General features: G+C 40.2%; 1 protein-coding gene across 1 annotated transcript; it reads left to right on the top strand.

Annotated features, from left to right (window-relative positions):
* Positions 1 to 1,451: 1,451 nt before the first annotated feature.
* On the top strand, positions 1,452 to 25,460 carry appl2 (adaptor protein, phosphotyrosine interaction, PH domain and leucine zipper containing 2). The gene is made up of 21 exons (XM_072672372.1): positions 1,452 to 1,569; positions 6,969 to 7,067; positions 7,972 to 8,031; positions 8,305 to 8,376; positions 8,961 to 9,048; positions 10,571 to 10,612; positions 10,706 to 10,764; positions 11,175 to 11,321; positions 11,441 to 11,523; positions 11,657 to 11,809; positions 12,869 to 13,057; positions 16,397 to 16,439; positions 16,538 to 16,594; positions 17,509 to 17,603; positions 18,568 to 18,717; positions 19,346 to 19,398; positions 19,572 to 19,746; positions 19,862 to 19,898; positions 20,409 to 20,564; positions 21,861 to 21,908; positions 22,061 to 25,460. Exons 1-21 carry the CDS (start codon positions 1,516 to 1,518, stop codon positions 22,190 to 22,192), a joined length of 1,992 nt encoding a protein of 663 aa, XP_072528473.1. The 5' UTR covers positions 1,452 to 1,515; the 3' UTR covers positions 22,193 to 25,460.
* The last annotated feature ends 36 nt before the right edge of the window (positions 25,461 to 25,496 follow it).

Genomic DNA, 25,496 nt, shown 5'->3' with positions numbered 1-25,496 from the left:
GACACATAAAAAAGAATAACCAGAACCTCCAGTAAATAGGGTTTTGGCAAAGTCTTCATAACATGAGGTGGTTCATAGATTAGGCAAGAAAATAAACCAAGGGCTTAATCTTTACTAATTCTGTTCCCTGGAGATAAACATTCAGAGTCAGAGTCAGGGCTGTGTCCTTAACCCATCCCTATTACAGAAACAGTGCGCTACATTTGTAGTGGTGTTTTTCAGATTCAACGATGAACTGGACTCTATACCAAGCATCACAAACACACAGAACACAGCACATTAAAAACTGTACTTTAGATTTTCTGGTGTTTAAAATCAATGTATTTTCCCATTTAAAGTTATTAATCCTGCTTAAGTTGCAGTTACATATGGTTTATGTTTTTTAAAGTGATCTACTTATTCAGTTTATGTAGATACTGATTTCTTGCTAACTTTGAACAAAACAGTAGTTAGAAAGGTAGCTACCAAGCACATTGCATAAACTTGTCATTTCAGAACCTGCCAGAGAGTAAACAAATGAACCTACACTAAGAAAAACACCAGAGCGTTTAATTTACATTATCTAATGTACATCATGTAATTAAATATGACAAAGCAAAACGTTACAGCAGGCAAATGCGGCTTAGTAACCAAATGTAACAGGCTTCCAGAAAATGGTGAGCACCAAAAGTGTTCTTATTTAGAGTATCTGATACACAGAAAACTAATAAAAGTATATCCACATATTTAAGAACCGTAATGCAGGTGATCACAATAAAATTCACCTAAATTTACCCTCAAAACACAATACCCAGAATTCCCGCTCTCCACAGTTGTTCGCATAGCCCCGCACAGGAATCTTTAACGTAACACAATACGTAGTGCCACGATATTGTATTTATGTGAAATGTCTTGACAGACTTTACACATTTAGCTACGATATGATCACAAATATCACCATTAAGACAATACATACAAACTAAGTAATACCAGATATGTTTTTTTATGTACGCCCACGTGGTGTTCTGGATATCAGTCTGTAATATCAACGATGCTCATTGGTTGGTCAGTTATTCCTAAATCTAGTGCCCCATCTGCATTTCCTCAGCTTTACCAATTATCTTGGTAAAAAAAAATAATAATAAAAAAAAAAGGAGGAGGAAAACACAGACCACTGCCCTGAAGGTGGGCCACGGGCCAAGAGCTAGGAAACACACCGAATCGTCCGGGGTGGGGCGCTGCCGGATCAATTTCAGCATGAAACTGGGCGACTTTGTCATGGTGAGTTTAGTGTACAGAATAAGTATGGCTGACAATAAAGCTCCGCTATTGTTATCTGAGGTCATTTCACTTACAAATCTTTAAAGAAAATACGCAAGGTTATGGCCTTAAAACATGAAGCTGCCTAACTAGCAAGTTGAGTCATACATTAGGACCATCGCGGAGGCGTGTCTCCTCAGTGACCGGTCGCGCACTGCTCTCTGGGAAAGCGAGTCCACATCTTCAATAATTCAAGCACCATCACTCGTTAGCAAGATGCCGGCCGTCCATAAACTGCTCCTGGAGGAAGCCCTGCAAGACAGTCCACAGGTAGGCTAAACAGGTCTTTGCTGCGGTAGCTCCTGTGTTAGAGGGTGTCGTCGCGGTCTGCGCTGTCTGTGGGCTGAGTCCGGCTGTAGCGTTAGCCTTCCTGAACTGGTGATCCCGTTTTCCCGAAGACCAGGATCTCATTGATGAGTGCCCACTCAGCTCCATTACTACTTCGCTGTCTTACATTGAAACGCTGTAAGAACAGGCTGGGGTGTGGCGAAGGCAGACTATACGGCTGTGTGATGAAGAACGGCGTGTCTGCATGAATAAATAGCAGCTCGAGTCCCTGGCTTTTTTTCTGGAGTAAAGGCCATGGAGGCGAGCGCACGCATCCTGCATCTCAGTTGTTTACGACTTGACCAGCGAGCCACAAATGAGCCGACCCGCACCCCCGAGTACTGCGTTTAACGGCCATGTTGGGTCGTTTTTGAGCCATTTCAGCAGAAATGTGTGTTTTTCGCTTGCGGTCAGTCTACAGCAGCAGGGCCTGCAGCCCAGTCTGGGAGGGGCCTGATTAGTTGGGTCTATTGAGTGTTGTTGAGTGTGTGTGACAGGGAGCGCGCCTGCCTGTCAAATACTGTCTGAGCCAGACTAGAGACCGTCTACTGCAGCCTGAAACTACACTGTGAACCCAGCTGACTTTGAGGGAGGGATGCTTATAATGAAGGTTTCACTGTATTATGTCTATTATACTAATAAATACTTCCCATCCAGCGTTATTTCCCCCTTTACCACTACAGTATCCCCACTGTTACAGTATCTGTGTTATTACAGGGACAGGCAATATTAGTGGATGCTGAACTCCACTGTATTATGTGGAGGTAGCCAGCCGTTTTATACATAGCTGTATTCCCTGATGACAGTCTAATACCAGCCTGTTCATTACTCTTATAGGAGGCATGATTATTGCACATTTTCACCCCATGCGTGAATGACATATTTCCCTGACAGTCTAATAACAGTCTTCTGCATTTCTATTATAGTAGCCAGTATACCTTTGCAGTTCGGTCCTGATTTTGTGAGTCACATTTATTCATATGATAATAAAGTAAATGATGAATCCTGAGTGCTAAAGAATGTCTAATGCCGGTCAGGTCTGTAAGACATCCTTTTACCTTACAGTAGCAGCACTCAGAAAGCATCATTTCCTTTATCCATGCAAACGTACATATCATACGTTACATCAGTTCTCAACATCAGCACCAACTTCAAGATAGTTTTGGAAAAATATGAATTCTAATGTCTTTACAGTCATTTTCAGTGTGAATGACATATTTCTCTAACAGTCTAATAACAGCCTGTGCATTTCTGTTATAGGAGGTAGCATACCTTTACAGTTCAGTTGTGATTTTGTGAGTCTCATGTTCAGTCAATAGTTGAAGTTAGTCAGAAGTTGTCAAATTAGACTTTTATTTTGCAATATAATGATTCACAGCTGCAGGCATGCATGAGTATGGCAGCAGTACTGATGCTCCTGTTACTTCAGTCCAGTCTCAGCTCACAGAATCGTGGGGTATGCACTGTTAAAAAGTAGGGGAAAGGCCAGTTTATTAGAAAATAAAGGTTGTCTCGTGACTGAGCCGGTCCTAATGTAATATTTGCTCCTAACAATGTTGGTTCACTAGATCATAAATAGCTTAAAATGAAATAATGATTAGAAAAGTTGGTTTAAGATCCTGAGGATGTTGACCCCCTGTTCTCTGACTCCTTATTCACTGACGGATCTTAAGGCTTGTTATTTAGTAATGTCTCTGAAACTAATACACAAGGTTATATATGTAGTAACGAAGCTGAAGAGTGGTGTGGTAGTCAGAGATCTTTGGAGTTATGTGGGTTTCTTTTTCAGAGTCTTCAGAGATGTTTAGTGTTTTCGTAGTAGCGCTGGACAATATGCCACCTATTCTGGTGTACTGTGATGTTTATTTTCAGTAAAAAAGTAAAAAGTATCATAATATATATATACTTTTTAATATTCCTTAAATACATTGTACTTTGTTTTTAGGTGTGTGACAGCTGTCTGTTAGAGCTAATTAGATTGTTTGCTTTAAATATTTGTTCAAGACCTGACTGTGAACTGCAGGGTGTGTCATTAACTGCGTGCTTCGGATTGTTTTGAAAGTGCAGTTCAGATTCAAGAATCTAAATAACTATTAATAAGCTCTTTCCATTAATACTTACAATGCTGTGTAAGGATTTTGTAATAAAATGGAACACAATTTAAATATATCAAATGATATTTAAGGTTTGCATGAATAAAGTGAATGATGATAATGATAATGCTGGCCAGATCAGCAGCACTCAGGAATCATCATTTCCATTATTCATGTAAACTTAAATATCATATGACACATCAGTTCTCAAACAGCACCAACATTAAAAAAAGATGTCTTTAGATTCAAGTCTAACTTCTTCATCTTTACAAAAAAGGGTATTTCAAGATGTGGAAAGAAAGGAAATGTGTGTTATGTGAATAACAGGGCTAGATCTGTGCTGAATGTTTGACAGCTTTTAAGTGACAGTTTGCCCTAAAATCCGATTTTACAGTTTTCCTTTTACTTCAAGTGTACTTGATCAACCAAGACCTGTTTGGTGTTTGAAGTCTCTTCTTCAGTTCTTCGTTTGACTTCCCCTGTCAAGTGATATCCAGGTTCACATAGCTGCCTCTGACTGACTTGTGGCTCATTTTCAACTGAACCCTTGGCCGCTTTTTTACTCTTCCCCCACCCCCTTGGCCAGGGAAAGATGACTTCTCAAGGGGTCAGAGCTCGAAACCTGTTGCTTTCACTTTATATGCTGAGGTCAACTACATGTTACATCAGTGGTCCCTAACCCTGCTCCTCGAGAGCAACCTGCTTCCTGCAGACTGTGGATCCAACCATAACCGTCCCTACCTGATCCAATTCATTACTACCTTCACAAGTTCTGGATTAGCTGAAACCTGCAGGAAGGAAGCTCTCCAGGAGAAGTGTTGGAGAGGACGGTTTTAATAATAAGCTGAAAGCTGAGGGTTGACTAAATTCAGCCCTATACTCCACACTTCTGGTTTTATCTGAGCAGTTTAATACTGGAGAGGACTTTTTTTCTGGTGTTAAGGTAATTTCATATGCTTACAATAGCCCACCTAAAACTACAACTTCTCCAACCAGTCAGTACATTAGTGCATTAAAGATAAGCTGCAGATGGAAAACTACAGGAGGTAAACTCTGATAAGCAGATATGTTGTATAGTAGACAGTGTAGTAAATGTAAATTGTAAATATATTACAGTTGCAGGTTTTGGAAAGTCCATAACGAAGGCATTGTATATTGTTATGTTGATCACGTGTTCCAAGATATTGTTTTAGGCTTTTCAGAACTTTTAAATGTCAGTGTCAGTGAAATGAGTTCCAGAAGCTGAATCATATTTTTAAAAAGACAAAAGCTCTGCTTTATTGACCATGAAAAGGTTTGCTTTTTTCAGTGTGATTTCAAGTCGGAGTTCATCCAAAAAACTGCAACTGCCATGTCTGGATAATCTAGCAACTCTAAACAAAACTACCCATAGTGATTCAAAATTGGCAAATCTGAACCTGCTTAAAGGGAGAGGGTTATCTTAACCTGGTTTGAAATATCTTGGATGTTTTCTTGATGCACCAAACACCTTTTAAAAATATTATTTTGAATATTCCCTGTATGCATTTTATTGATGCTGTCCCCTATTTCTTGTAAAGATCTGTGTGATTTAATTGTGATTCGGTTCTTTCTCTTCTTTGTGGTTCTGGGGGTGGGACAAAGCATTTCGGGTTTTTGATTGGTTTAAATCAGTATTATGCTGAAACTGGGCATTTCTTACTCTTGTGCTCCCCCTACAGTTGGCAAGTGACATTTCTCCTTAAGCCACCACTAAAGAACACTCTTTACACGTGCATTTTACCATCTGAGAGATGAAGAACCGGCTTCTGAAGTGAAAGCAGCATGTGGACTGAGGCCGTAGAGTAATATTACAAGATTACGGTTCTCACAAGTGTTACTTCACCAAAGTCACATTGTTTAGTTAGCAACGAGCTGACTAAATGCTTCTAGCGGCAAACCTGGAAGACCATCTTGGGCCTGGTGTGGTACAGTTTGTGTTCAGAAACAGTTAAAACTAGCCTTTCCTCCATGTTGGAGGAACTACTGGACGCACCACTGCTCTCCTATTGGCCAAGCTGAAAAACGTCACCTTGTGCATCTGCTGTGCTTGCTGCTGAGCTCCGTGCATTGAAAAGTCTCTGCACCGTTCATCCCATTAAAAATAATGTGTTTGAAATCGCAGTGGTGAAAGTGGCATTCCGTGTGAAACTTTACAGCTCAGTGTAGCATTACTATGCTTTTGAAGGTGTTATTTAAAGGTAAAAATGCTACACATTGCTGCTTTAAGAAAACCTTTGCATCAGCAGAGTACGATTAGCTTAACATGAGCTGCTCAGGTATAGGTGGTGGAAACTCATGTATGGAGAGTGCTCATTTCCACTGAGAGATGGAGATTTGTACATGCTAGGGCTAACATCATTAAGGGTCTTCGGTGAACGCTTTGTGGGCAGGGTTTTGTCTGAAACCGGGAATTGTACCTTTGTTTCTGGATTTGCTGAGTCTCTTTAGCTTAGTACAGCATTTCCAGTACTGGTTCTGCCGTTTTGTTCATTTGTTCTGTTGATCTGTTTTGCTGAATTGGCACCACATGCCTCTAATGAATTGGTTCAAATGCCTCTGATTTGATCAGAAAATGCTACACACCCAAACGCACATCATGTAGTTGTCAGTGAAGTCGCTTTAGGAGATTAAGAATGGTGGAGTATTTTATATGGAAGAAATGAACAGATGGGGATGAATGCAGTTGTGTGATTTTAGCTTGCAAAGACGGTCATACCAACTACATATTTTAGGGTCCTGGAATGTCTTTTATGATCATTAGTGAGAACAAAGGCTTCCTCAAAACATTTTTGTCAGTTGAGGTCTGTGTGTGTGTGTGTGTGTGTGTGTGTGTATGTGTACAATGTGTGCAACACTGGTTGGCGTGTACTGTATTGGCACTGCCAGGATAAGGTGCTAGATCTTAACCCTTTAAACTCCAGTGTTATTATTCTATCATTAATCCTTAAATCCTGAATCCCTATTATTCAGTAACTACCATACAGCTAATATTTGATTTTCGTTGTTATGAGAGTGAGGATCTCAGAGTTTTTAGGGGTTAATGACCTTACAGGCAGTTCCGCAGAAGCCTAATTATTTTGACCTTTTGTTTGTGTTGTGTTCGAACCGCACCCACACCTGCAGCTGTTGAAGTCCTTTCAGCCACGTCCCTGCTCTCTCACTGAGCTGTGCACATGACTGCTCTGTTCCACTCAATGCATCTTATTGGCACTCTGCTCTGTGTTTCAGACTCGCTCCCTGCTCAGCGTGTTTGAGGAGGATGCAGGCACTCTCACAGACTACACCAACCAGCTCCTGCAGTCTATGCAAAGAGTCTTTGGGGCACAGGTACACACGTGCAGACGATGTAACAGCAGAGGAGTCATGATGTGGCACTATATCAGAAATATTCTATCATAGAATTACTGTAGAGTCTTTATAGTTATATATATATATATTACCTTAATATTTTGAATAAGTAAATACACTTGCCTCCAGTTTAGAATTGTTCAACCTGTTCCTGAATTCACAACATTTAGATCACAAAGTGAAACCTGGGCTGGATTAAACCAGAAATTAGTGTATGGTGTTGGAACGTGTATTTAACCTTTGGGTCAGCAATAATAATTCAAGTTGCCCACACAGATCATTTAACAGGTACAAGGCAAAGGTGTTTGACCAAAAAGTACATTTACATTTATGGCGTTTAGCTGATGCTCTTATCCAGAGCAACTTACAAGGTTACTCGTATTACAGAGGTAGTGGTGTTATCTGTTGCCCCACACCAACCACACCAAGTACCAATAAAAGGCCCAAAAAACTCATCACAAAAGCAAACAAAGACATCACACTGTATTAATTAACATGCAACATATTCACGTCTCATTAAACCCAGGGAACTCGGTAGCCCTAAACTTTAAAATCTACAATGCTTCATGGCAGAGTAGGTGATGCAGTCTACATATATATATATATATATATATGCTTCTTCCTGGTCAGGGTCGGGTAAGCCTACAGCCTTACATCATAGTTTTTTATGATGCAAATTGTTCATGCTCTGCTGGTTGACCAAGCTTACCAAAAAGCATGTTATTTACTCTAATATTGAATATGATTCTAACCTATTGACCCTAATACAGTCAACACTGTTAAGTCTGTCTTTTGCAGTGAAACAGTCACTGTGTAGCATTGCAGAAATCATGCTCAGTCCATGCCTTTCTCTCTTGCTCTCCTGTCCTCTCACTCTCTTCAGAATGAGATGGCCCTGGCTACAGAACAGCTCTCCAATCAGTTACTTGAGTATGAGAAACAGGTAACATATGTCTCTTCCATAGTGTTGATCAATTACAGCTTGGCCAAATTAAGTGGCTATGCTACTGCACATTGCTCTTGAGTCAGGCACTGCAAACCACGCTGTATCAGTCTTACTGTATTTCTGTTTTCAGTTTCAACATGGCTTAATAGTTTCTAGCAATTTTCCTAAGAAGATTTAGTTATGACCCAGAGTCAGAAACGTCGACAGATGAGCGCTGAATTATTCAGCGTTTCGAACTTTGAGTAATTTTGGGCTTCTTTGATGTTGCAGAACTTTGCTCTGGGGAGGGGAGATGAAGAGGTGATCAACACGCTTCAGCACTTCGCCAAAACTGTGGAAGAGGTGAGAACACTACCTGCTGTGCTGCTGATGCCTTCTAAGATTGGATCTGCTTGCATACAGAATGTTCAGGAGTTTGTGTTTAAGTGCATCCTTAAGCATAGAATTACTGTGCTATTGAAATATCTCAAGCGTTATGGTTTCAGAAATACGAGGATTCTTGGATTGTTATGGCAATTATATCTACGTGTGTGTGTGTGTGTGTGTGTGTGTGTGTGTGTGCACGCGCGTGTAATTACTCGTGGGCGGTGGGTAGGCTCAGCTGGGTGGAGGCATCCAGCCTCAGTGCAGGTGGAGACACTGTGGGGTTCCAGCAGGGGGCATAATAACAGATGGCAGGTGTTTTCCCAGCCAGCAAGGTCAAGGTGTTAGCAGCCATGCTACTGCACTCAACACACACCCCTTTTACCTTTTAGGGTTATGGCATGGGGAGATGCCCTCTGTTGTGGGGTTTCTTATCTTACAGTATGGAAGGGGGGGTGCACTGGTGTGTTTTTTATATTTTATATTTCATATTTCAGTAAAGCTTGTAGTCCTTACTTTGTTTCTGCAGTTTTCACCTCTCTCTGTCTCTCGTTCTCTTTCAGCTGAATGCTCTGCATGCTGACCTGGCCAGTCAGATTGCTGACAGGATGGTGTTTCCCATGGTGCAGTTCAGAGAGAAGGACCTGACTGGTATGAAAGGGTTTATGCATGTGACACGTTTCTCTGACACCGGCCCAGACTGTAACTTGCATGATGCAGACCTGTACTAAACTGTACAACATAAAAATTAACAGCTTTTCGTCTTTTTCAGTTATTTTATACTTTTTTATTATTTATATTGTCACTGTTGAAGCATAATGTTTTTTAAAACAAAACACTAGGGTTTCAGTGAAAGTTATAGGAACAAGACTTTATTTGAAAGATTTTTGGATAATAGTTAATGGTATTTTCATCGTGAATCTTTGACCATGATATAAAATAAAAGACATATAACAGATTGAAATTCCAAGCTGACCAATCGGTGCTGAAATGGAAAAAAAAAGTAAAGCCCTGTTAGCCAGCTTCATCTGATTTACATTGCTGTGTCGGTAATTCAAGAAAAGCAACACGTTCTGTGTATCAATTAGAAACACTAATATCACCAGACTGATGATGTCTTATTCACTACCTTCCTAATTAAACTTTAGTTCCATCTTAAGCATGCAGCAGTTACCTTCTGGTCTTTGTCATTATAGAGGCTATAGAGGATACTTGGGCTGCTGATTAGCTGCTAAGTGCTTCACTGTTTACTCAGAAATGATCCTTAGCTAGTTTATGTCAGCTAGGATCCAAAAGATTCCCCTAAGCTTAGACACTACTAAATACAAACGCCAGCTTGGAGCTCAACACTACACTTCACCCAAGTACTTTTGAAAGAGCTGGGTCTTTAGTGTGCATTTGAAGACAGCAAGTGACTCTGCTGTTCAGACACCCAAGATAAGTTCATTCCACCACTTCGGTTCCAGGACAGAAAAAAGCCTAGAAGCTTGTCTTCCGTGGGTCTTAAAGGATGGCGGGTCAAGCTGAGCTGTACTTGAAGCTCAAAGGGCTTTTGGTACTGATCGGTCATTTAATGCTTAATTGTAAAATAGTGATGTATTTTCTCTGTATCCTTAGAAGTTCTTGCCTTTATAGGGTTGGGTTTTATGTAGTCTTGTGCAAAGGCTTGATTGCCTCTAAACAAATAACACATAAAAATAAGTGATCAAATTAATCTGAGCAAACTAACTTGAATGGAAAGGTTTTCTGCACATTGTAGAGCACAAGTCCTTTATTTTCTGATAAGAAAATGATAAGAATCTGATTTTTACCATATTGGGGGATTTAACAAACAGCATATTTAATGTGCTATTTTTTTGCACACAATTTTTGTAATATGTTAAATTAATCAAATGAGCAAATCAGAAAAATAAACAGTAATAATCCTTTAGAATGTGTCTCTGTAGACTTGTTTATACATTAGCAGCCCACTAGCAGTTCTTCTGACTCTCCCGATTGCCTACGCCACATTGCTATGATATGTATTTTGTCAGGACTGTATTTCTGTGCATGATTTACACAGAAACGTTCAAACACTAAGTGTGAAATAGCCCAATCCTGGAAAGCATTGCATAATTGACCGTTTTACACATCTACACAAGGGAAATGATTTAATCCATGTTTCTTGTTACAGAAATAAGCACTCTGAAGGAAATATTTGGAATTGCCACTGATGGTAAGAGCAAAGCATTGCTAATATAAAAAGTGAACAGGGAAGTGTCTTAATGCTTAATAGTAAAATGGTGATGCCTTTCCTCTGTATCCTTAGAGCATGAAGCAGCCATGGTTAAATACAGTAGACTACCCAAGAAAAGGGAAAATGAAAAGGTGGGTATTTTGAATGCCACATACACTCAATTGCTTTTCATGATATGACATGAAATTGATGAAAATGAAAAGTATAGGACAAGGATATACAGTCATCAGTCATACAGCTTTTAGACAACCTTGTTCAAATGACACATTTTGATGAATTTCTAAATGTAAATAGGGGGATTAAAATCTACAAGAAAAATGTTTTTGAAAGACTAAACATAAACATATAAAATGTGCCATAATCTTTGTAAAAGCTGTTTTTTTCAATATATTAAATAGAGAGAAATAAACAGTAACCTATTTATGCAAATCAACAAGCCATTTGACCAGGGGTACCCAAACATTTGCTTATGACTGTTGCAGAAGCCAATAATTAGGTACCATTTGTGCTTGGGTGTGTCTGTATCTTTTTCTATCCCCAGCTAAAAGCAGAGGTGATTCGGGAGGTGGCGTTTTGCCGCAGGAAGCAGCATCAGGCCTCTATGCAGTATTACTGTGCTCTCAATGCCTTACAGTACAGGAAGAGAGTAGCTATGCTGGAACCCATGCTGGGATACACACAAGCGCAGGTATGAGTTTCACTTTTTGTAGATTTGTGTGTTAGGACTCATAATCCTGAAATAATATTACCTCAGTGGCTTCATATGCTGTTCTGTCTTCATTCTTTCCTCATTCTTACCTCATACAGATTAGCTTCTTTAAGAAAGGTATGGAACTGGTTTCTAAGAAAATGGACAGTTTCCTGGCATCTGTGACCAGTATGACTCAGAGGTAAAGAGTCAGGTTTCTATGTAAAGAACTTCTATTTATCTATTTCTACTTTGTAATTGTGAAATTTTAAGGAGGCGCTTCAGACATTTTTGATAGTTGACACAAGCATTTTTCTCTCTCTCTCCCTCCGCAGTATCCAGGCGCAGTTAGATGCAGAGGCAGAGAGCATGCGTTTGACTCAGAGAGAGCTGTTGTCAGTGGAAGACACCGTCTACATGCCTGACCACGACCTGGAGCCAGTCAACCGCACACTCATACAGAAAGCAGGCTACCTCAACATTAGGAAGTAAACAGCTCTTTTCTTTCCTTCTGCTTAACCATTTAACTGTTACACTAAGAAATGCATTTCTATACAAAGAAAAAATGGTAAAATTGTGTACTTTTCAGTTTTTTTTAATGACCCATTTAACAACTTTAACAACTTTAGATGGTCTTGACAAATTTTTATTACAGCAAAAAAATGATTGACCATGCAGTTACAATTCCTGATAAAGGGTTCAAGTTTAATTAAATTCTGTGCATTTGTGAAAATGCATTTGGGCATCAAATGCAGATGTTTATATAGGTATCAGCTAATCAGCAAGCTAAATGTGTCCACTTTGATGTGCTACAAATGACACTGTGCATCTACAGTATTACTGGAATATTTGGAAGATAAGCGTTTGTATTGTCGCATTCTCAGCTGATCCTTGAACCGATTGCATTTCGCTAGTTCTGGTTCGGTTTAAGTATTGTTTGTGTCTGGTTCTGTCCCCAGACAGCCAATAATAACAAGACTCACTCTGATTGGCTCCTTTCTACCTTGTTTGTGCTTTAAAAAGCCTTGTACCCAATTAAGCATTTTTCAGATCTTTTCTGATCTTGAGAGTGGAGATTTGTCTTTAACTCTTCAAAATCCCCCAGATTGGTTGGGAAACAGGCATGTCGACACTGAATTGTCATTTTTCTTGGAACTGGAGCTTTTATATGTTGTTTTCTATCATTATATTAAATAATCTGCCTCTATTGTTGGATACACTGAAATATTTTCTGAAGAAGTGCACATTTCCTTCACCAAAATAACATGAGAAGGTGAATGAAGTCTTCTTGATTGTAATGGTAGTGATTAAAATAAAAATCTCTAAATTTTAAATCATGTTTAACACAACAGCAGCTTTGAGAAATTGACTTATAATAGAGAAGATTGGATTCGAAAGTCAGACACGTTTTTTCTCCTTCAGTATTAAATAGGTTAATTAGCACACAGTTTATTTTAGAAGTCTAAATCTAGTTGTGAAAATGAAGTGTGAACTCCTTCTCATCCTACATCCTTTCTTTTTAATGCTCGCTCTGCACTCTCCTGCAGTAAGACGGGGTTGGTGACCACAGCCTGGGACCGGCTGTATTTCTTCACGCAGGGAGGCAACCTGATGTGCCAGCCACGTGGTGCTGTGGCAGGGGGCATGGTGCTGGACCTGGACAACAGCTCGGTCATGGCTGTGGAGTGCGAGGATAGACGCTATTGCTTTCAGATCACATCGCCCACTGGGAAAACGTATGGCAACAAGCTGTGTGTGTGTGTGTGTGTGTGTGTGTGTGTGTGTGTGTGTGTGTGTGTGTGTGTACACCCGTGAAAGTGGTGTTAGGAAATGTAGATGTGTGTCTTGCAGTGGATATCACAGGTTTAATGTAACTCTAAAACATCTGGCAGCCTTTAGAGAAAAGAGAATGCCACATTTAGGCAAGAGAGTTACAGGAAGTATCTTTGTAGCATACCGACCTGCAGAGTGTTCGCATAGTTGTGTGCTTTGTGCGTGACTATACAAAAATATAACAAACATACACATCTGGGTTTAAACATGTAATGGTAATACGGGTAAAGTAGTGGTAAATCTGAAAAATTGAGAGTTTTACCATACAACACCCTTTGTGTGCCTCGCCACTATGAATCTACTCGAAAAATACTTTTAATGTCGGTATATAATCATTGTGTTAGTAACCATTTCAACGTTCTGAGGGTTGAGTTTATCACCATTGCTGTGAGCAGTTCTGACACAGTGGGCTGGTTTCCTGGACAGAGATTAAACAGATTTTTCAGATTTCCTTTCATGCTCTGAATTTCCGTTCTTCCACATCCCAAAAGTGTTCTGTTGGAATCAGATCCAGTGTCTGGGGAGGCCACTAAAGAACACTGAACTCCTTGTGATGGCCATGAAACAAGGTTGAGACGTGGCATGGTGACAAGCTGCTGTTGGAAGATGGGTAAATTGTGGCCATGAAGGAAATGTTTGACACCTCCTTCACCAGCCTAGAATGTTTTCACAAGGCAGGTTGGGTTGATTCTAGCTGTTGGTGCCAAATACTGACCCTGCCGTCTGTGTGCCTCAGTAATCAAGATTAGTTAAGATTCATCAGACCAAGCTATGTTTTTTCCAAACTATGTCTTCAACTGTCCAGTTCTAATGAGCTCGTATCCACTGCAGCCTCAGCTTTCTGTTCTTGGCTGACAGAGGTGAAACCCTAGGTGATCTTCTGCTGTTTGGAGCCAATCTGCCTCAAAGTTTGACGTGCATTCGGAAATGCTTTTCTACTCACCACAGTCGTTGACCTCTCTCAAAGCACTTTTGTAGGATGGAAAGAACTGGATATTCCTTTTTTATTACACCATTCTGAGTAAACTTTAGAAACTGTTGTACTGAAAATCCCAGGAAATACTCAGACCAACCCGCCTAGTAACAACAATCCTGACACACTCAAAACCACTGAGATCAAATATTTTGCCATTGTTGTTGATGTAACATTACCTGAAGCTTCTGACTTGTATCTGCATTATTTTCTTCATTGCACTGCTGCTGTCACATGATTGGCTGATTAGAAAACTTGCATGAATTAGTGGGTGTACAGGCATTTCCAATATAGTGTTTGGAAAGGCTGTAGATTTCAAGTAGACATGGGCGTAGGTAGAAAGTAGATACAGACTTGGAAGGGGGAAAAAAACTCTTCACCCAGTCATCTTGCCCTCTCTATTGCTCACTATTTCTTCTGCTCTCTTTTCATTCCTTGCTGCACACCCGTCTTACTCAGTCTCTTTCTACTGCACTCCTGAAGCGTACCTTTCTCTTTCCATCCTTCCATCCATAATTTATGGGATAACTGAATACTCAAGAGTCGGGTGCTCAGCTGCTGTAGCTTGCAGAAGTCCAGGGCACGAGACACCCTGCATAACATGTAAACCAGTGTTTCATCTATATACTGTTCTGTGCGCAGCATTTTAAACAGGATTTAAAATAACATTTTCCCAGGTGTCTATCAGAGCAGAGCGCTGTATTTGGTCTGATGATATATATAAATTACACAAATATAATATGCAGAAATGTTTGGGTTTCTTTAAAGCAAAACAACATTTATGTAGCGTTTACCTTTTAAAATAACAGCTCCAAAATCATGTTGATGCTCTACTGAGTTGTAATAGAGAGCTAGGTGATATGAAACAAATGTATATCACGATATTGAAAGATTTGTTTTTTATGATATACAATATTTATCACATTATTTTGTCACGTAGACAAAATGCACTGTCAATTAAAAAAAAAAACTGGTTTCCAAACACTCTCCCATACTGAGTGCTGTGATTGTTACTCAAAATATGCTAAACTCCATTCAATTAAATAAGACTGATGACACTCTTTGTAACAGAACATGCAGTTAATCAGTGCTCTTTAAGCACTGATGATATCCCCAATATACTCATAAAAGCATACTGTGTACCACGATAACCACGGCTCCCATTCATATTTCAAACTGCAATAGAACAGTCGAGGTCGTGTGCAAATAACATCACCGGTGTGATGATCTACGCCATGATGTCATTCACATTAACACGCTCCCTCTCATGTTCTATTGCTGCTTGTGCAACTTACCAGAGTCTTTTACTGGTATCATGTGGCGTTTTATTGGCAGAAACACTGTGCTTAGTACAAATTCAGATGGTAACTAAGGCATGATAACTAGGTAGTTCAGTATTACACTAGGGTAAGGGTTAGGGTTAGGGTTAACTACTGGGGTGTTGTCAGTTGTCTGTTGTAGTTCCACGGTTTCACTGCTGCTTTCTAGCTTCTATCCTGTGGGAGTAACACTTCCGAAATCAATTTCCTGTCACCAGATTAGTGTCTTTCCTAACTGTGAGGATGAGTGAGATACACAGTGAGCTCCAGCTTGCTGGCAGCATGCCAGAACAAGGGAGAGGGAGACTTCTGCACCATCCTCAAAGCATTGTTTAATCCAATGGGAAATAATTACAGACACTTCCTGTGATATCCACGCTGCTCTCTGTTACAAGCTGTACAAGCAGTGAACACAGAACGCAGACAGACAAATGCTCTTGAACACATTTGTCTACAGATCAAAGCAGTCTCTGAAGCTGAGAAGACGGACTGATACTCCAGTGATGATCTTTTCTCTTTGTTGTGTCTGGTTATTAATGTTCCATAGTCGCTACTGTACGTCTAGCCCAAAGTAAAGTCAGAGGAAAGCCTTGGTTTATACTATATGTCCAAATATGCAAAGTTGCACACGTTCCTGACACAGATGAGCAACTGCACAAACACACATCTTGTCTAGTGCCTGTAGAGAAGCACTGATAAAATAATAGGGCTCTCTGGAGGAGATAAATATCAACCTATTGGCGCCATGCCTAATGCAAGGCATGGTTTGAGCTGTGGAGTTAAATCATCAAATTTTCACAGCTGTGCTCTAGTAGATCTTGTCTGTTTTAATACTCTTGAGTTCAGAAGAAACAATGAATGAGCAGGTGTCCCAATACTTTTGTCCATATTGTGTATCTTATTGATGCTTATTGTGCTGATTATTGCTGTGATCCTTTTTTTATATCAAGGTCTATGATCCTTCAAGCAGAGAGCAGAAGGGAATATGAAGAGGTGCGTTTACTTGTCACATGTTTTACACACATTCTCTATTCAGGACGGCTGAAGTGCTGGCTGAACCATATGGACTGTTGTCTATTTTCTCTTTACAGTGGATCTGCACCATTAACAACATTTCTAGACAGATCTACCTGACGGACAACCCTGAGGTACCGCCTCTCTAGCACACATAATGCACATGAATGCACTATTGTTGTTTATGCATTATAGGTATTATAAGTATAAGCATTAATTCTAATATTAATGCATTAGCAAGCAGAATTAGCAGCTATCCGTCTTTACTTTCAGGTGAGGCCATTAATACTTAAGGGCTTTTAGTCCATAGCCTGAGGTACTGCCGACAGAGGAAAATGATTAATTGTACAGCTTGAGAGACAGAGGGTGTGTGATTACTGCAAAGCAAATATGCAAATGAACTTCCCAGCTGCTAGTGATAGCCCTGGATTAGTGCTTGCATAGCCCCCTGATCACTGTGCCTCAAATATGTACCGGGGAGAGTCACATGACTGGAGGACCATGCGAAGCTCAGAGATACACACATAGACAGGACAACAGATCAACAGAACCATGCTTTATTTACCCATAAGTGCACCCAAAACACAGTATTTAAACTTCTCTAGTATGCTCTATGGCCAGGGGGCTAGCCTTGTTTCTACTGGCTTTCACTGCTTAGCTGGGAGGCTAGTGTCCACTCTACTGGCTCTTGCTTCTTAGCTCTGAGATTAACGTCCTCTCTCTAAAGCTTGCGAGCGCAGAGCATGTAAAGCTGCTAGGAGCTCCTTCCTAACCAGCTGTCTGTAATCAGGGAACGGGCTCCCAACACAAACTGCCATATGTTTTCTTCATTTAGTTTAAAACAATTGTAATATTTTATTTTACCTTACAGCATTAAACTCTGTCCACCTATTTGTATGTTTTGTGTGGTGGCTGTGCTGGTTTGTCTTTATGCTGCTTTCGTTCCTTGAATTAAATGTATTGCACTTGATATTTGGTGAAGAAGATTTATGATTAAAGATTTATGATTCAGTGTTCCTTGTAAATAAACATCTTTCTGTGTTCCCAGGCAGTGGCCATCAGACTCAATCAGACGGCCATCCAGGCAGTCACTCCTATCACCAGCTTTGAGAAGAGAGCAGAGGGCTCCCCCAACCCTGACAGGTCAGAGATAATGGCTGTATACATCCATCCACTAACAGCAGTTGAACAGGGATCATACTTTAATATTGCAGTTTGTACAAAGAATTATAAGGAGCTGTTCAGTGGAGCTAAATCTCTGTGCTGAAAGGCCACAGGACCTTTTCCTGATTTAACACAACTGACTCAACTTTGCAGCTAATTATCAAGCTCTTTATGAACTAAAAATTATTTTAGAGATAGCACAAGTATCTTCTGTAGGGAAGGGGTGGGGCACAACCCATTTGTTTTGTTTAACTAAGTGAAAGCAGAGGAGCGAATATCAGAGCTTTAAAATAGATTTTACAAAAATCTTTTTATATGCTACCATGGACTTCTCTCAATGTTTCCCTGGATGGCTTTATTGTAACCCTGTTGTGTGAAGACTGTACTGTAGCCTGACTAGCTTTCACTGTGAGTTATTTAATGCTCTAAAATGGTGCTATACACACGCAAAGAGGGTGAATAAAATAATACAGCACTGACTAACCAAAATTGAATTAAATGTATTGCAAAAAATGCAATGGTTTAAAAAAATACTTTAACATTGGTGCAAATAGGTCATTTACAAAGATCTTGAGATTAGTGAATGGATCGGGATTGGGGCCAATCCAGGCATGTTTAATGGATCACTATTAAAACAGTTATTCTACAGGGTTAGGGTCAACAAACAACACATATCAGTCCAGAGTGTGTACCAGTAATTCCACTGCAGTGTTTTAAAGGAACTGAGTGAGTCAAGGAGGAGAGTCAGACTGGATTATAAAATATTGAACATACTATAAAACAGTCAGAAAAGTCAGTCCAGAATGTCTCATTATAGAAACTGGTTTTAACGAACACATCAATCAGGGACATCCCTCTGTGAGATTGCTGTAAATTGATGATATTGCTATGGGAAAACATGAGATTAGTACTGTTACTGTTAATGTCTTCCATCTTTGGGCAGGGCTAAGCCAGGTGGAGTAGCCCCCAGTAGCACTAAGAAGGCCTCTACTGCCCCTGAGCCTGAAGACCTGATTGCCCCAGGAACCCCCATCCAGTTTGATATTGTGCTGCCTGCATCTGAGTTCTTGGACCAGAACAGAACAGGAGGAAGGTCAGAGACTGCATTTGTCATTTCACACATTAAACCTCTTCAACCAGTTTCCCAGACCAATCCCAATTCTGACCCTAGACTAAGACCTCGTCCACACTCATCCTGATATTTTAGAAAACGTTTTCTTTTCCTACAGAAAAGAGAACACAGAAGTGACCCATAAACACTTACGTGCACATGCCAGCCACGTTTGAAGTCAGATTCATCAAGAAGCAAGTGTAACAGCCAAAGCAGACCTTAATACAGTGTACAAATTAAGTATGCTTGCTAACAAGGCAAAGAAGTGGAGGTTTTGTTGTTTTTTCCTGATTTGAGAGCAGGACGTTCTCTCAAAGTGTGGTAAAGGAGGAACCCGGTCATTTTTTGCAAACAATCATGTGCAAGTTAAAATTGTGATGTCCTAAAAAAAATGTCCACCCTGGAGAGTATTTACAAGAAAGTGATCTGAAACATTTGAATGATTACTCATTCAGTTTAGTCTGATGTTGGAAAAATATAAATTTTCTCAATTCGTTTAAAAGCAGCACATTGGTTTGACAGTATCAGTCAAAAAATACAGTCACAAAAAAATCATAATTTTGCATCCAGCCTTTTTAAAGTCTAAACAGTGTTTTATGACCTCACACAGACGCACAAATCCTTTTGGCGAAACAGAAGAAGAGAGCTCTTCGAGTGCTGATGGTGAGACACGATGACTGCCTCTTTTTTTATAACAGCTGTTTCTCATTTGATGGCAAAGGTCAGAAAAGGCAGTGGAATGCAGCTATGCTTTGGCTCAGTGCTAACGCTGCTTCCTTCGTGAAGAATTGTTGAATGAGTGCTGTGCCTTGATATCACACGGTGTTTGTGTGCAGACTCCCTTCTACAGCAGGTATTTGCTGTGCGTTTTCTGGGCTCTATGGCTGTTCGCTCTGGGCACACGCACGAGGTGATCTACGAGGCCATGAGACAGGTGCTTGCAGCTCGAGCTATACACAACATCTTTAAAACCAGCGAGTCTCACCTAATGGTCACCAGCAGCTGCATCCGGTGAGTTTGGCACAGCCACAGTCACAGTCACAATTTAAACTTACAACCTACATGAATAAATATGTATAAATTACCACAGAAAGTGTAAAAATGTATCTCCTGTTTTGTCCAACAGGCTGATTGATCCTCAGACACAGGTCACTAAAATCAGTGTAAGTGACACTCTTGTATAGTTAAAGCAACAGTATGTAGCATTTTGACTTTAATACAACCTTCAAAACCATGTTGATGCTCCACTGACTTGGTAAAGGGTGAAGAGCGTCTATTGGTTGGTGCTCCAGACTTGGCCCGTGGCTAACTGCACTATGTAACTTTAGGGAAGCGGGCAGGGTAACCCTCACAAGTGTAATCAGTTATATTCTTGTAAAATCCTGTATTATTTTGCTCACTTTCAGTGACAGTTCTATATCTCACCTTGTCCGGAAATGCATGTGTAAAGTGTGTCCTTTTGGGGGTGGCTAAAAGCACAAATCACACTTCCTGACTGTAGGGGAGCCTGGAGCAAAAAACACCAATTCTTACATAGCACTTCTTTAAATGCTGCTGAGTATAGGCAGTATCTCTGACTTAAAAAAAGAAACACATTAACTGTAACTGTAACTGTCTTCCTCTCCCTTCCTGTTCCCATCGTCACTCTCTCTCCCTTGACAACTCCTCATCAGTTCCAGCTGAAGGATGTCACCCAGTTTGTAGCGCACCAGGAGAACAGCAGACTGATGGGCTTTGTGGTGGAGGGGACAGACTGGAGTGACGGTGCAGAGGAGGGACAGCCATCCTTCAGTGCCTTTGTCTTTGAAAGCAACACTGAAGGAGAGAAGGTAGCTGTTCAGTTCTGTCCCATTCTGTTGCTGACATGCAGCAGCAATGAGTAACAGGATTTCATCCAGCATGAGCACGCAAAAGCTGAGCATTGTGAGGAAATGCAAAATGTCTGCAGCGTGCAGTTATACTGACAAACAAAGATTACTAAAACTAAAACTGCAGCCAAACACACTAGTGTGAGTATACTAAAGAACTCTGTATATCAGCCCGCTAATTACAGCCAAGGGGAGGCCTCAGGCCTAAAAAACAGCAGTAATTGAGACCAGTTGAGACCAGTCAGGGGAAGGTCTCAGAACAAATAAGGTGGTGATTAGGACCAATCACAGTTGGGGGAGGTCTCAGCACAAACTTAGCTGTAAATAGGACCAGTCAATGTTAGAGGGCTTACACTCTAGCAGGAGATCTCATAACTGACAATGTGGTGACTGGTCCTAATCACAGTCAGGGGAAGTCTCAGGATTAACAAGGTGGTGATTAGGACCAATCACAGTCAGGGGGAGGTCTAAGAACTAACAAGGTGATAAATAGGACGAGTCACATTCAGCGGGCGGTATCGGGACAAATGAGGCAGTATTTAGGAACAGTCACAGTCAGGGGAAAAGTTTAGAAGTTCTGTTTAGTCGCTGGCACACGTTACACCAAACAAAGCACATGGTTTTGGTTTGAAACACATCTTTTTCATTGACTGTATAAGGTCAGCTTAAGCAAAAAGCAGAATAGAAGGAAACAGTCCTGTAGTTAGAACAGATTATAGAATTTATACAATCTAATACAGAAAAAAAGGAAAATAATAAACATTATCATATTCATTAATTTTATTAATGTATATTCTAGCTAACTGATTAAGATTGTCTGTATTTAAAAATCTGTACTCTGACTAAGGTGCGGAGAATGCTTTTTAACGAATCCTGGGTCATGCTGCTTGCCATCAGCAGCTGGAGGCAGAGAGAGCACAGTTGACCTTGCTCATTCAGGGTTTGGCTCATGGCACTTCCTCCCCACATTACTCCTGGTGTAATGTTAATCAACACAGGCGTCTGTTGTATCGGAGCTGGGGAGCCACGCTTTCCTCAGAGTGCATAGTCTGCCAGCCTTCCAAACTGGGTAGAAAATGTGGTAAAATTAACAAAACAAAAACTGTACTGGAAAAATTAGGAATTTAGGAATCCTAACGAATTCTAATGTATCATGTGGAATGAAAATGTTGCTCCTGATCACTGTCTGGTGCAGTTCCGAATGAAAATGCAGTGCTCACCTTTGTTTACTTATTTAGATTTTCCTCCCTTCCGTAGATCTGCTATACAATAAACTTGGGCAAGGAGATCACAGAGGCAAAGAAGGTAAAGTCTAAAAGGCTGCCTTGATTTATCACTCAATAAGCATCAATTCTAATGAACATGATTGATTTGTGTCTGTAAATACTTTAGTTTATTGTTTTTACCGCTATTTTATTCATCCTTACCTCCTGTTGTGCATGACTGTGTTTCATTAGGACCCAGAGGCTCTAGCCCAGTTGATGAAATCTATGCCTCTGACCAACGATGGGAAGTTCCTGTTGTTGGAGAGTGACACAGGGGAGGCAGCTAATGGAGGAGGACAAGAGGACCTGGAGTCTGAAGCCTGACCCTAATGCACCAGCAGTCAGATTTATCAGCCTTCTCTAAGGAAGAGTGCTGATCCAGGCTCAGCTTTGAAGGCATTGGGATGTGATCCTAGATCAGTACTCTGCAGTGTCGGATACACACTGACCCGGCACTTTACTCCAATACTCCACAACCTTGGGTTCCACATCCCAGTTCTGATTTGTTGATAATTAGCCAAGCAGGTGACTTGGGTATATACTGAATTCTGACTTTTATGTTCTAGTAGCTTTCAAACCAGACCAGTCTTAAAAAACAGCCGATTACACAGAACTTCAGTATGTTTAGATTTAGATGATCACATTCATTACTGATTGTCCTTACAATGTGCCCTGATTATCATACTGAATTGGCAGCTGATTAGCTGATGTGCATGTTTTTAACACACTATTATAAGAACCATAACTACAGATGACATGTCAAGGCCTTAAGGCAGCTTATGCAGCTGCTGTTGTTCATCAGAGCTGATCCTACAGGACCCTGGAGCAGTAATTGGTCCTACTGGTCTTCAGTAAGAGCTAGGTCTTGAAAAGAGAAGAAAAAAAGGGTCCTTTAAAAAGTGCTGGCTATAACTTTCAGCAAGTAACATATTGGACAAGATCAGACTCATTTTGACAAAGAGACTCCGTTTCCCACATGGCCTCGTTTAGCCTAAACTAGGATTTTGAAGAATTCTGTTTTCACTATGTCTTAGTCTGGTTATGTGATCGCTCTGTGAGTCACAGAGATCACTTCCTTCCAACAGGAGCTACGGGGTTCCTCTAAAAACATCTGGTTTGGCCATTTATCAAGACCTTTACAGTCATGTGAAAAGGAAAATAAATCAATAAATAAATCAGGACACCCTATGAAAACACCTTTTTGTCTGTCTGAAGAAACGTATTTTAAAACTCAATTGCCCATCTTGCCTGAAATAACCTAAATGAGACATTTTCTGTATCAAGCTAGCAGTCTCTGGCATCGACTAGGAGAAAGTTTACCCACTTCTCCATGCAGAGCTCTTCCAGCTGTTGGATGTTTAAGGGTTTTTTTTTAATAGCCTGACCATTCAATGACTCAGATTTCGTCCTTTGGAGTCATTCCCTGGTGGATTTTACTGTTTAAGACCGTTTTGCGTCATTGTCATGGTGCATAGTCCACCTCCATGTGAGCTTGAGTTTTTGGACAGATGGTCTCAAGTGTCCTCTTCATACAATAAAGAATTCATAGTGGTTTCTATGATGGCAAGCTGGCCAGGCCCTGCCGCAGCCAAACACCTCCAAACTATGACATTTCCCATCTCCATGCTTTACAGTTGGCATGAGATCCTTGTGCGAATAAGTCTTCTTTTACTGTGCCAAACAAATTCATCTTTGGATTAATCTGTTCGAAGCATTTTTCCAGAAAGAGCAAACTAACAGAGATGTCTGTCGAGCTGGTTTAAGACCGGCTCCTCCAAAATCCTCTCTAACCATGTTCCAATCTTCTGCAGCGAATGTGAATTTTGGCCATTTTCAGTAATAATAAGTGGGGGGGAGGGGGTCCTATTACATTTTACAAATCATTGCTTCAGTTTTAATTGTTGTTAACTAAGTAGCTAGATTTTCTCCATCTCTCAAATCTCCATATGTTTAAATATAATAAAATAACAAACAGACAAAAGGTTTTCAAAGGGTGTCCTGATGTTTTCACATTAATGTAGGTTCATAGTTACAATACATCTGCTTAATAATAAGCAGTAAAAGAATCTCATGCAGATGTTATTAATCCACAGCTGGGCTTAAAAAATAACATTTAACATAATATACTTTGTTCTAAGCACAGAATGTAACAGCACTTCCAAGAATGAGGTGTTGCGAGGTAGTGTTCCATGAGAGTTTGATGAATTGCACTAATGTAAGTAGGCTGTAATTTGAAAGCAATGGTACTGTAATATGAAATATCAAAAAAGAACCATACTGTAATTCCATGTTAGATAGATGGCTAATTATTCAAACCCCCCCAATAATTGAAATATGGCCCCTGTTGGCATTGCATGTGTGTGAGTGAGTGTGTGTGTGTGTGAGAGATTTGAGTGACAGTCCTCTGCACGTTAGCTTCTCGACCAAAATGATTTGAAGGTGGCGTGAACCTGTGTGCTGAAGTGTTTGTAAAGAAAGAATAACAGGTATATTTTACATCATCATTCCACATCTTCCTCAGGTCATTTTTAAACATCCATTTGTTAAAAGTATCCGATTTCACAACACTAAAGGTGTGTTCATATTCATATTTAATCCCCATTTCATTTTCTAGCTGAGACTAAGCGCAGTGTTCTGTTTACAGTGAATGACATGCTCATTTAGGTTTAAAGTGCAGTTTACAATCATTCTTTATAGGGGTATAAAAACACTATGAATAGCAGTGGGGGAAGGTTTCATTTGACACTCAGACCAATTATTTCTGGTAACAGATATAATATCAAAAGCACCTTTGTTGCATTAAAAAATGATTTTTCAAAAGCTGTTGGTGTGACACTTGCAACACTCGCACCCTAACCCTAAAATACTTTTTATTTAAAAAATAAATAAATAAAATAAATAAATAAATAAAATGGCAAACCACTAAAAATACTGTAGCTGTATTGTAATGATGGATTATGGAGGGTTTCTTTTTTTTTTAGCTTCTGTGGCTCCCTGACTGCATCAGTTTTGTCTAAAGGGCTTTTTTTCCTAAATATTCCTGGTTTAATCTGCTTGCTTGGCTGTACTGAAAGATTTCCTCTGTAAGCTGCAGTATATAGTAATAACAATGAGTGTTGCACTTCAGTATTGTACATAAAAGCAGAAATTGTACATGTGAATCCCCCCCACAGTAATTACTGGCTTATGTAAGAACGACGGCAGTTCTATGCTTTAACTAAGAGCAAGCTGTTAAGCGAGGGCTCAGTGGGTGGCTAGGATCTGGCTTATTTTTGGTGTTTATTGGAGCCTGGAGAAGACAAACAGACTGAAGTGCGTGTAAACATGTCTGTTTCTCGATAACAGCGTCTTCTGTTTTGTCTGCTGTATGATTGTACCATCAGGATGTTAAAAAGGCAAATAATGGCATTTGAACAAAACTGGGGTGGGCTTTAAGAGCAGGACTGCTTTCGGTAGATTCAACACTTTTGGAAGTAACAAGTTTGATCGGGCAAAGTCTACTGCCTGGATGGCTTTGCATGTTATGTCTTCGTCTTTTCTTAAAAACAACTGTAACAACCTTTAAATAAAGCTATGTGAGGATTTCTAACTCTCCTGAAAGTTCATGTGTCTTTGTCTCAGCACTATA

This window comes from Salminus brasiliensis, chromosome 2, assembly GCF_030463535.1.
Source record: "Salminus brasiliensis chromosome 2, fSalBra1.hap2, whole genome shotgun sequence".
NCBI lineage: Eukaryota > Metazoa > Chordata > Actinopteri > Characiformes > Bryconidae > Salminus > Salminus brasiliensis.
The sequence above is the reverse complement of the archived record's forward strand: the minus strand, read 5'-3'. Positions and strand labels throughout refer to the sequence as shown.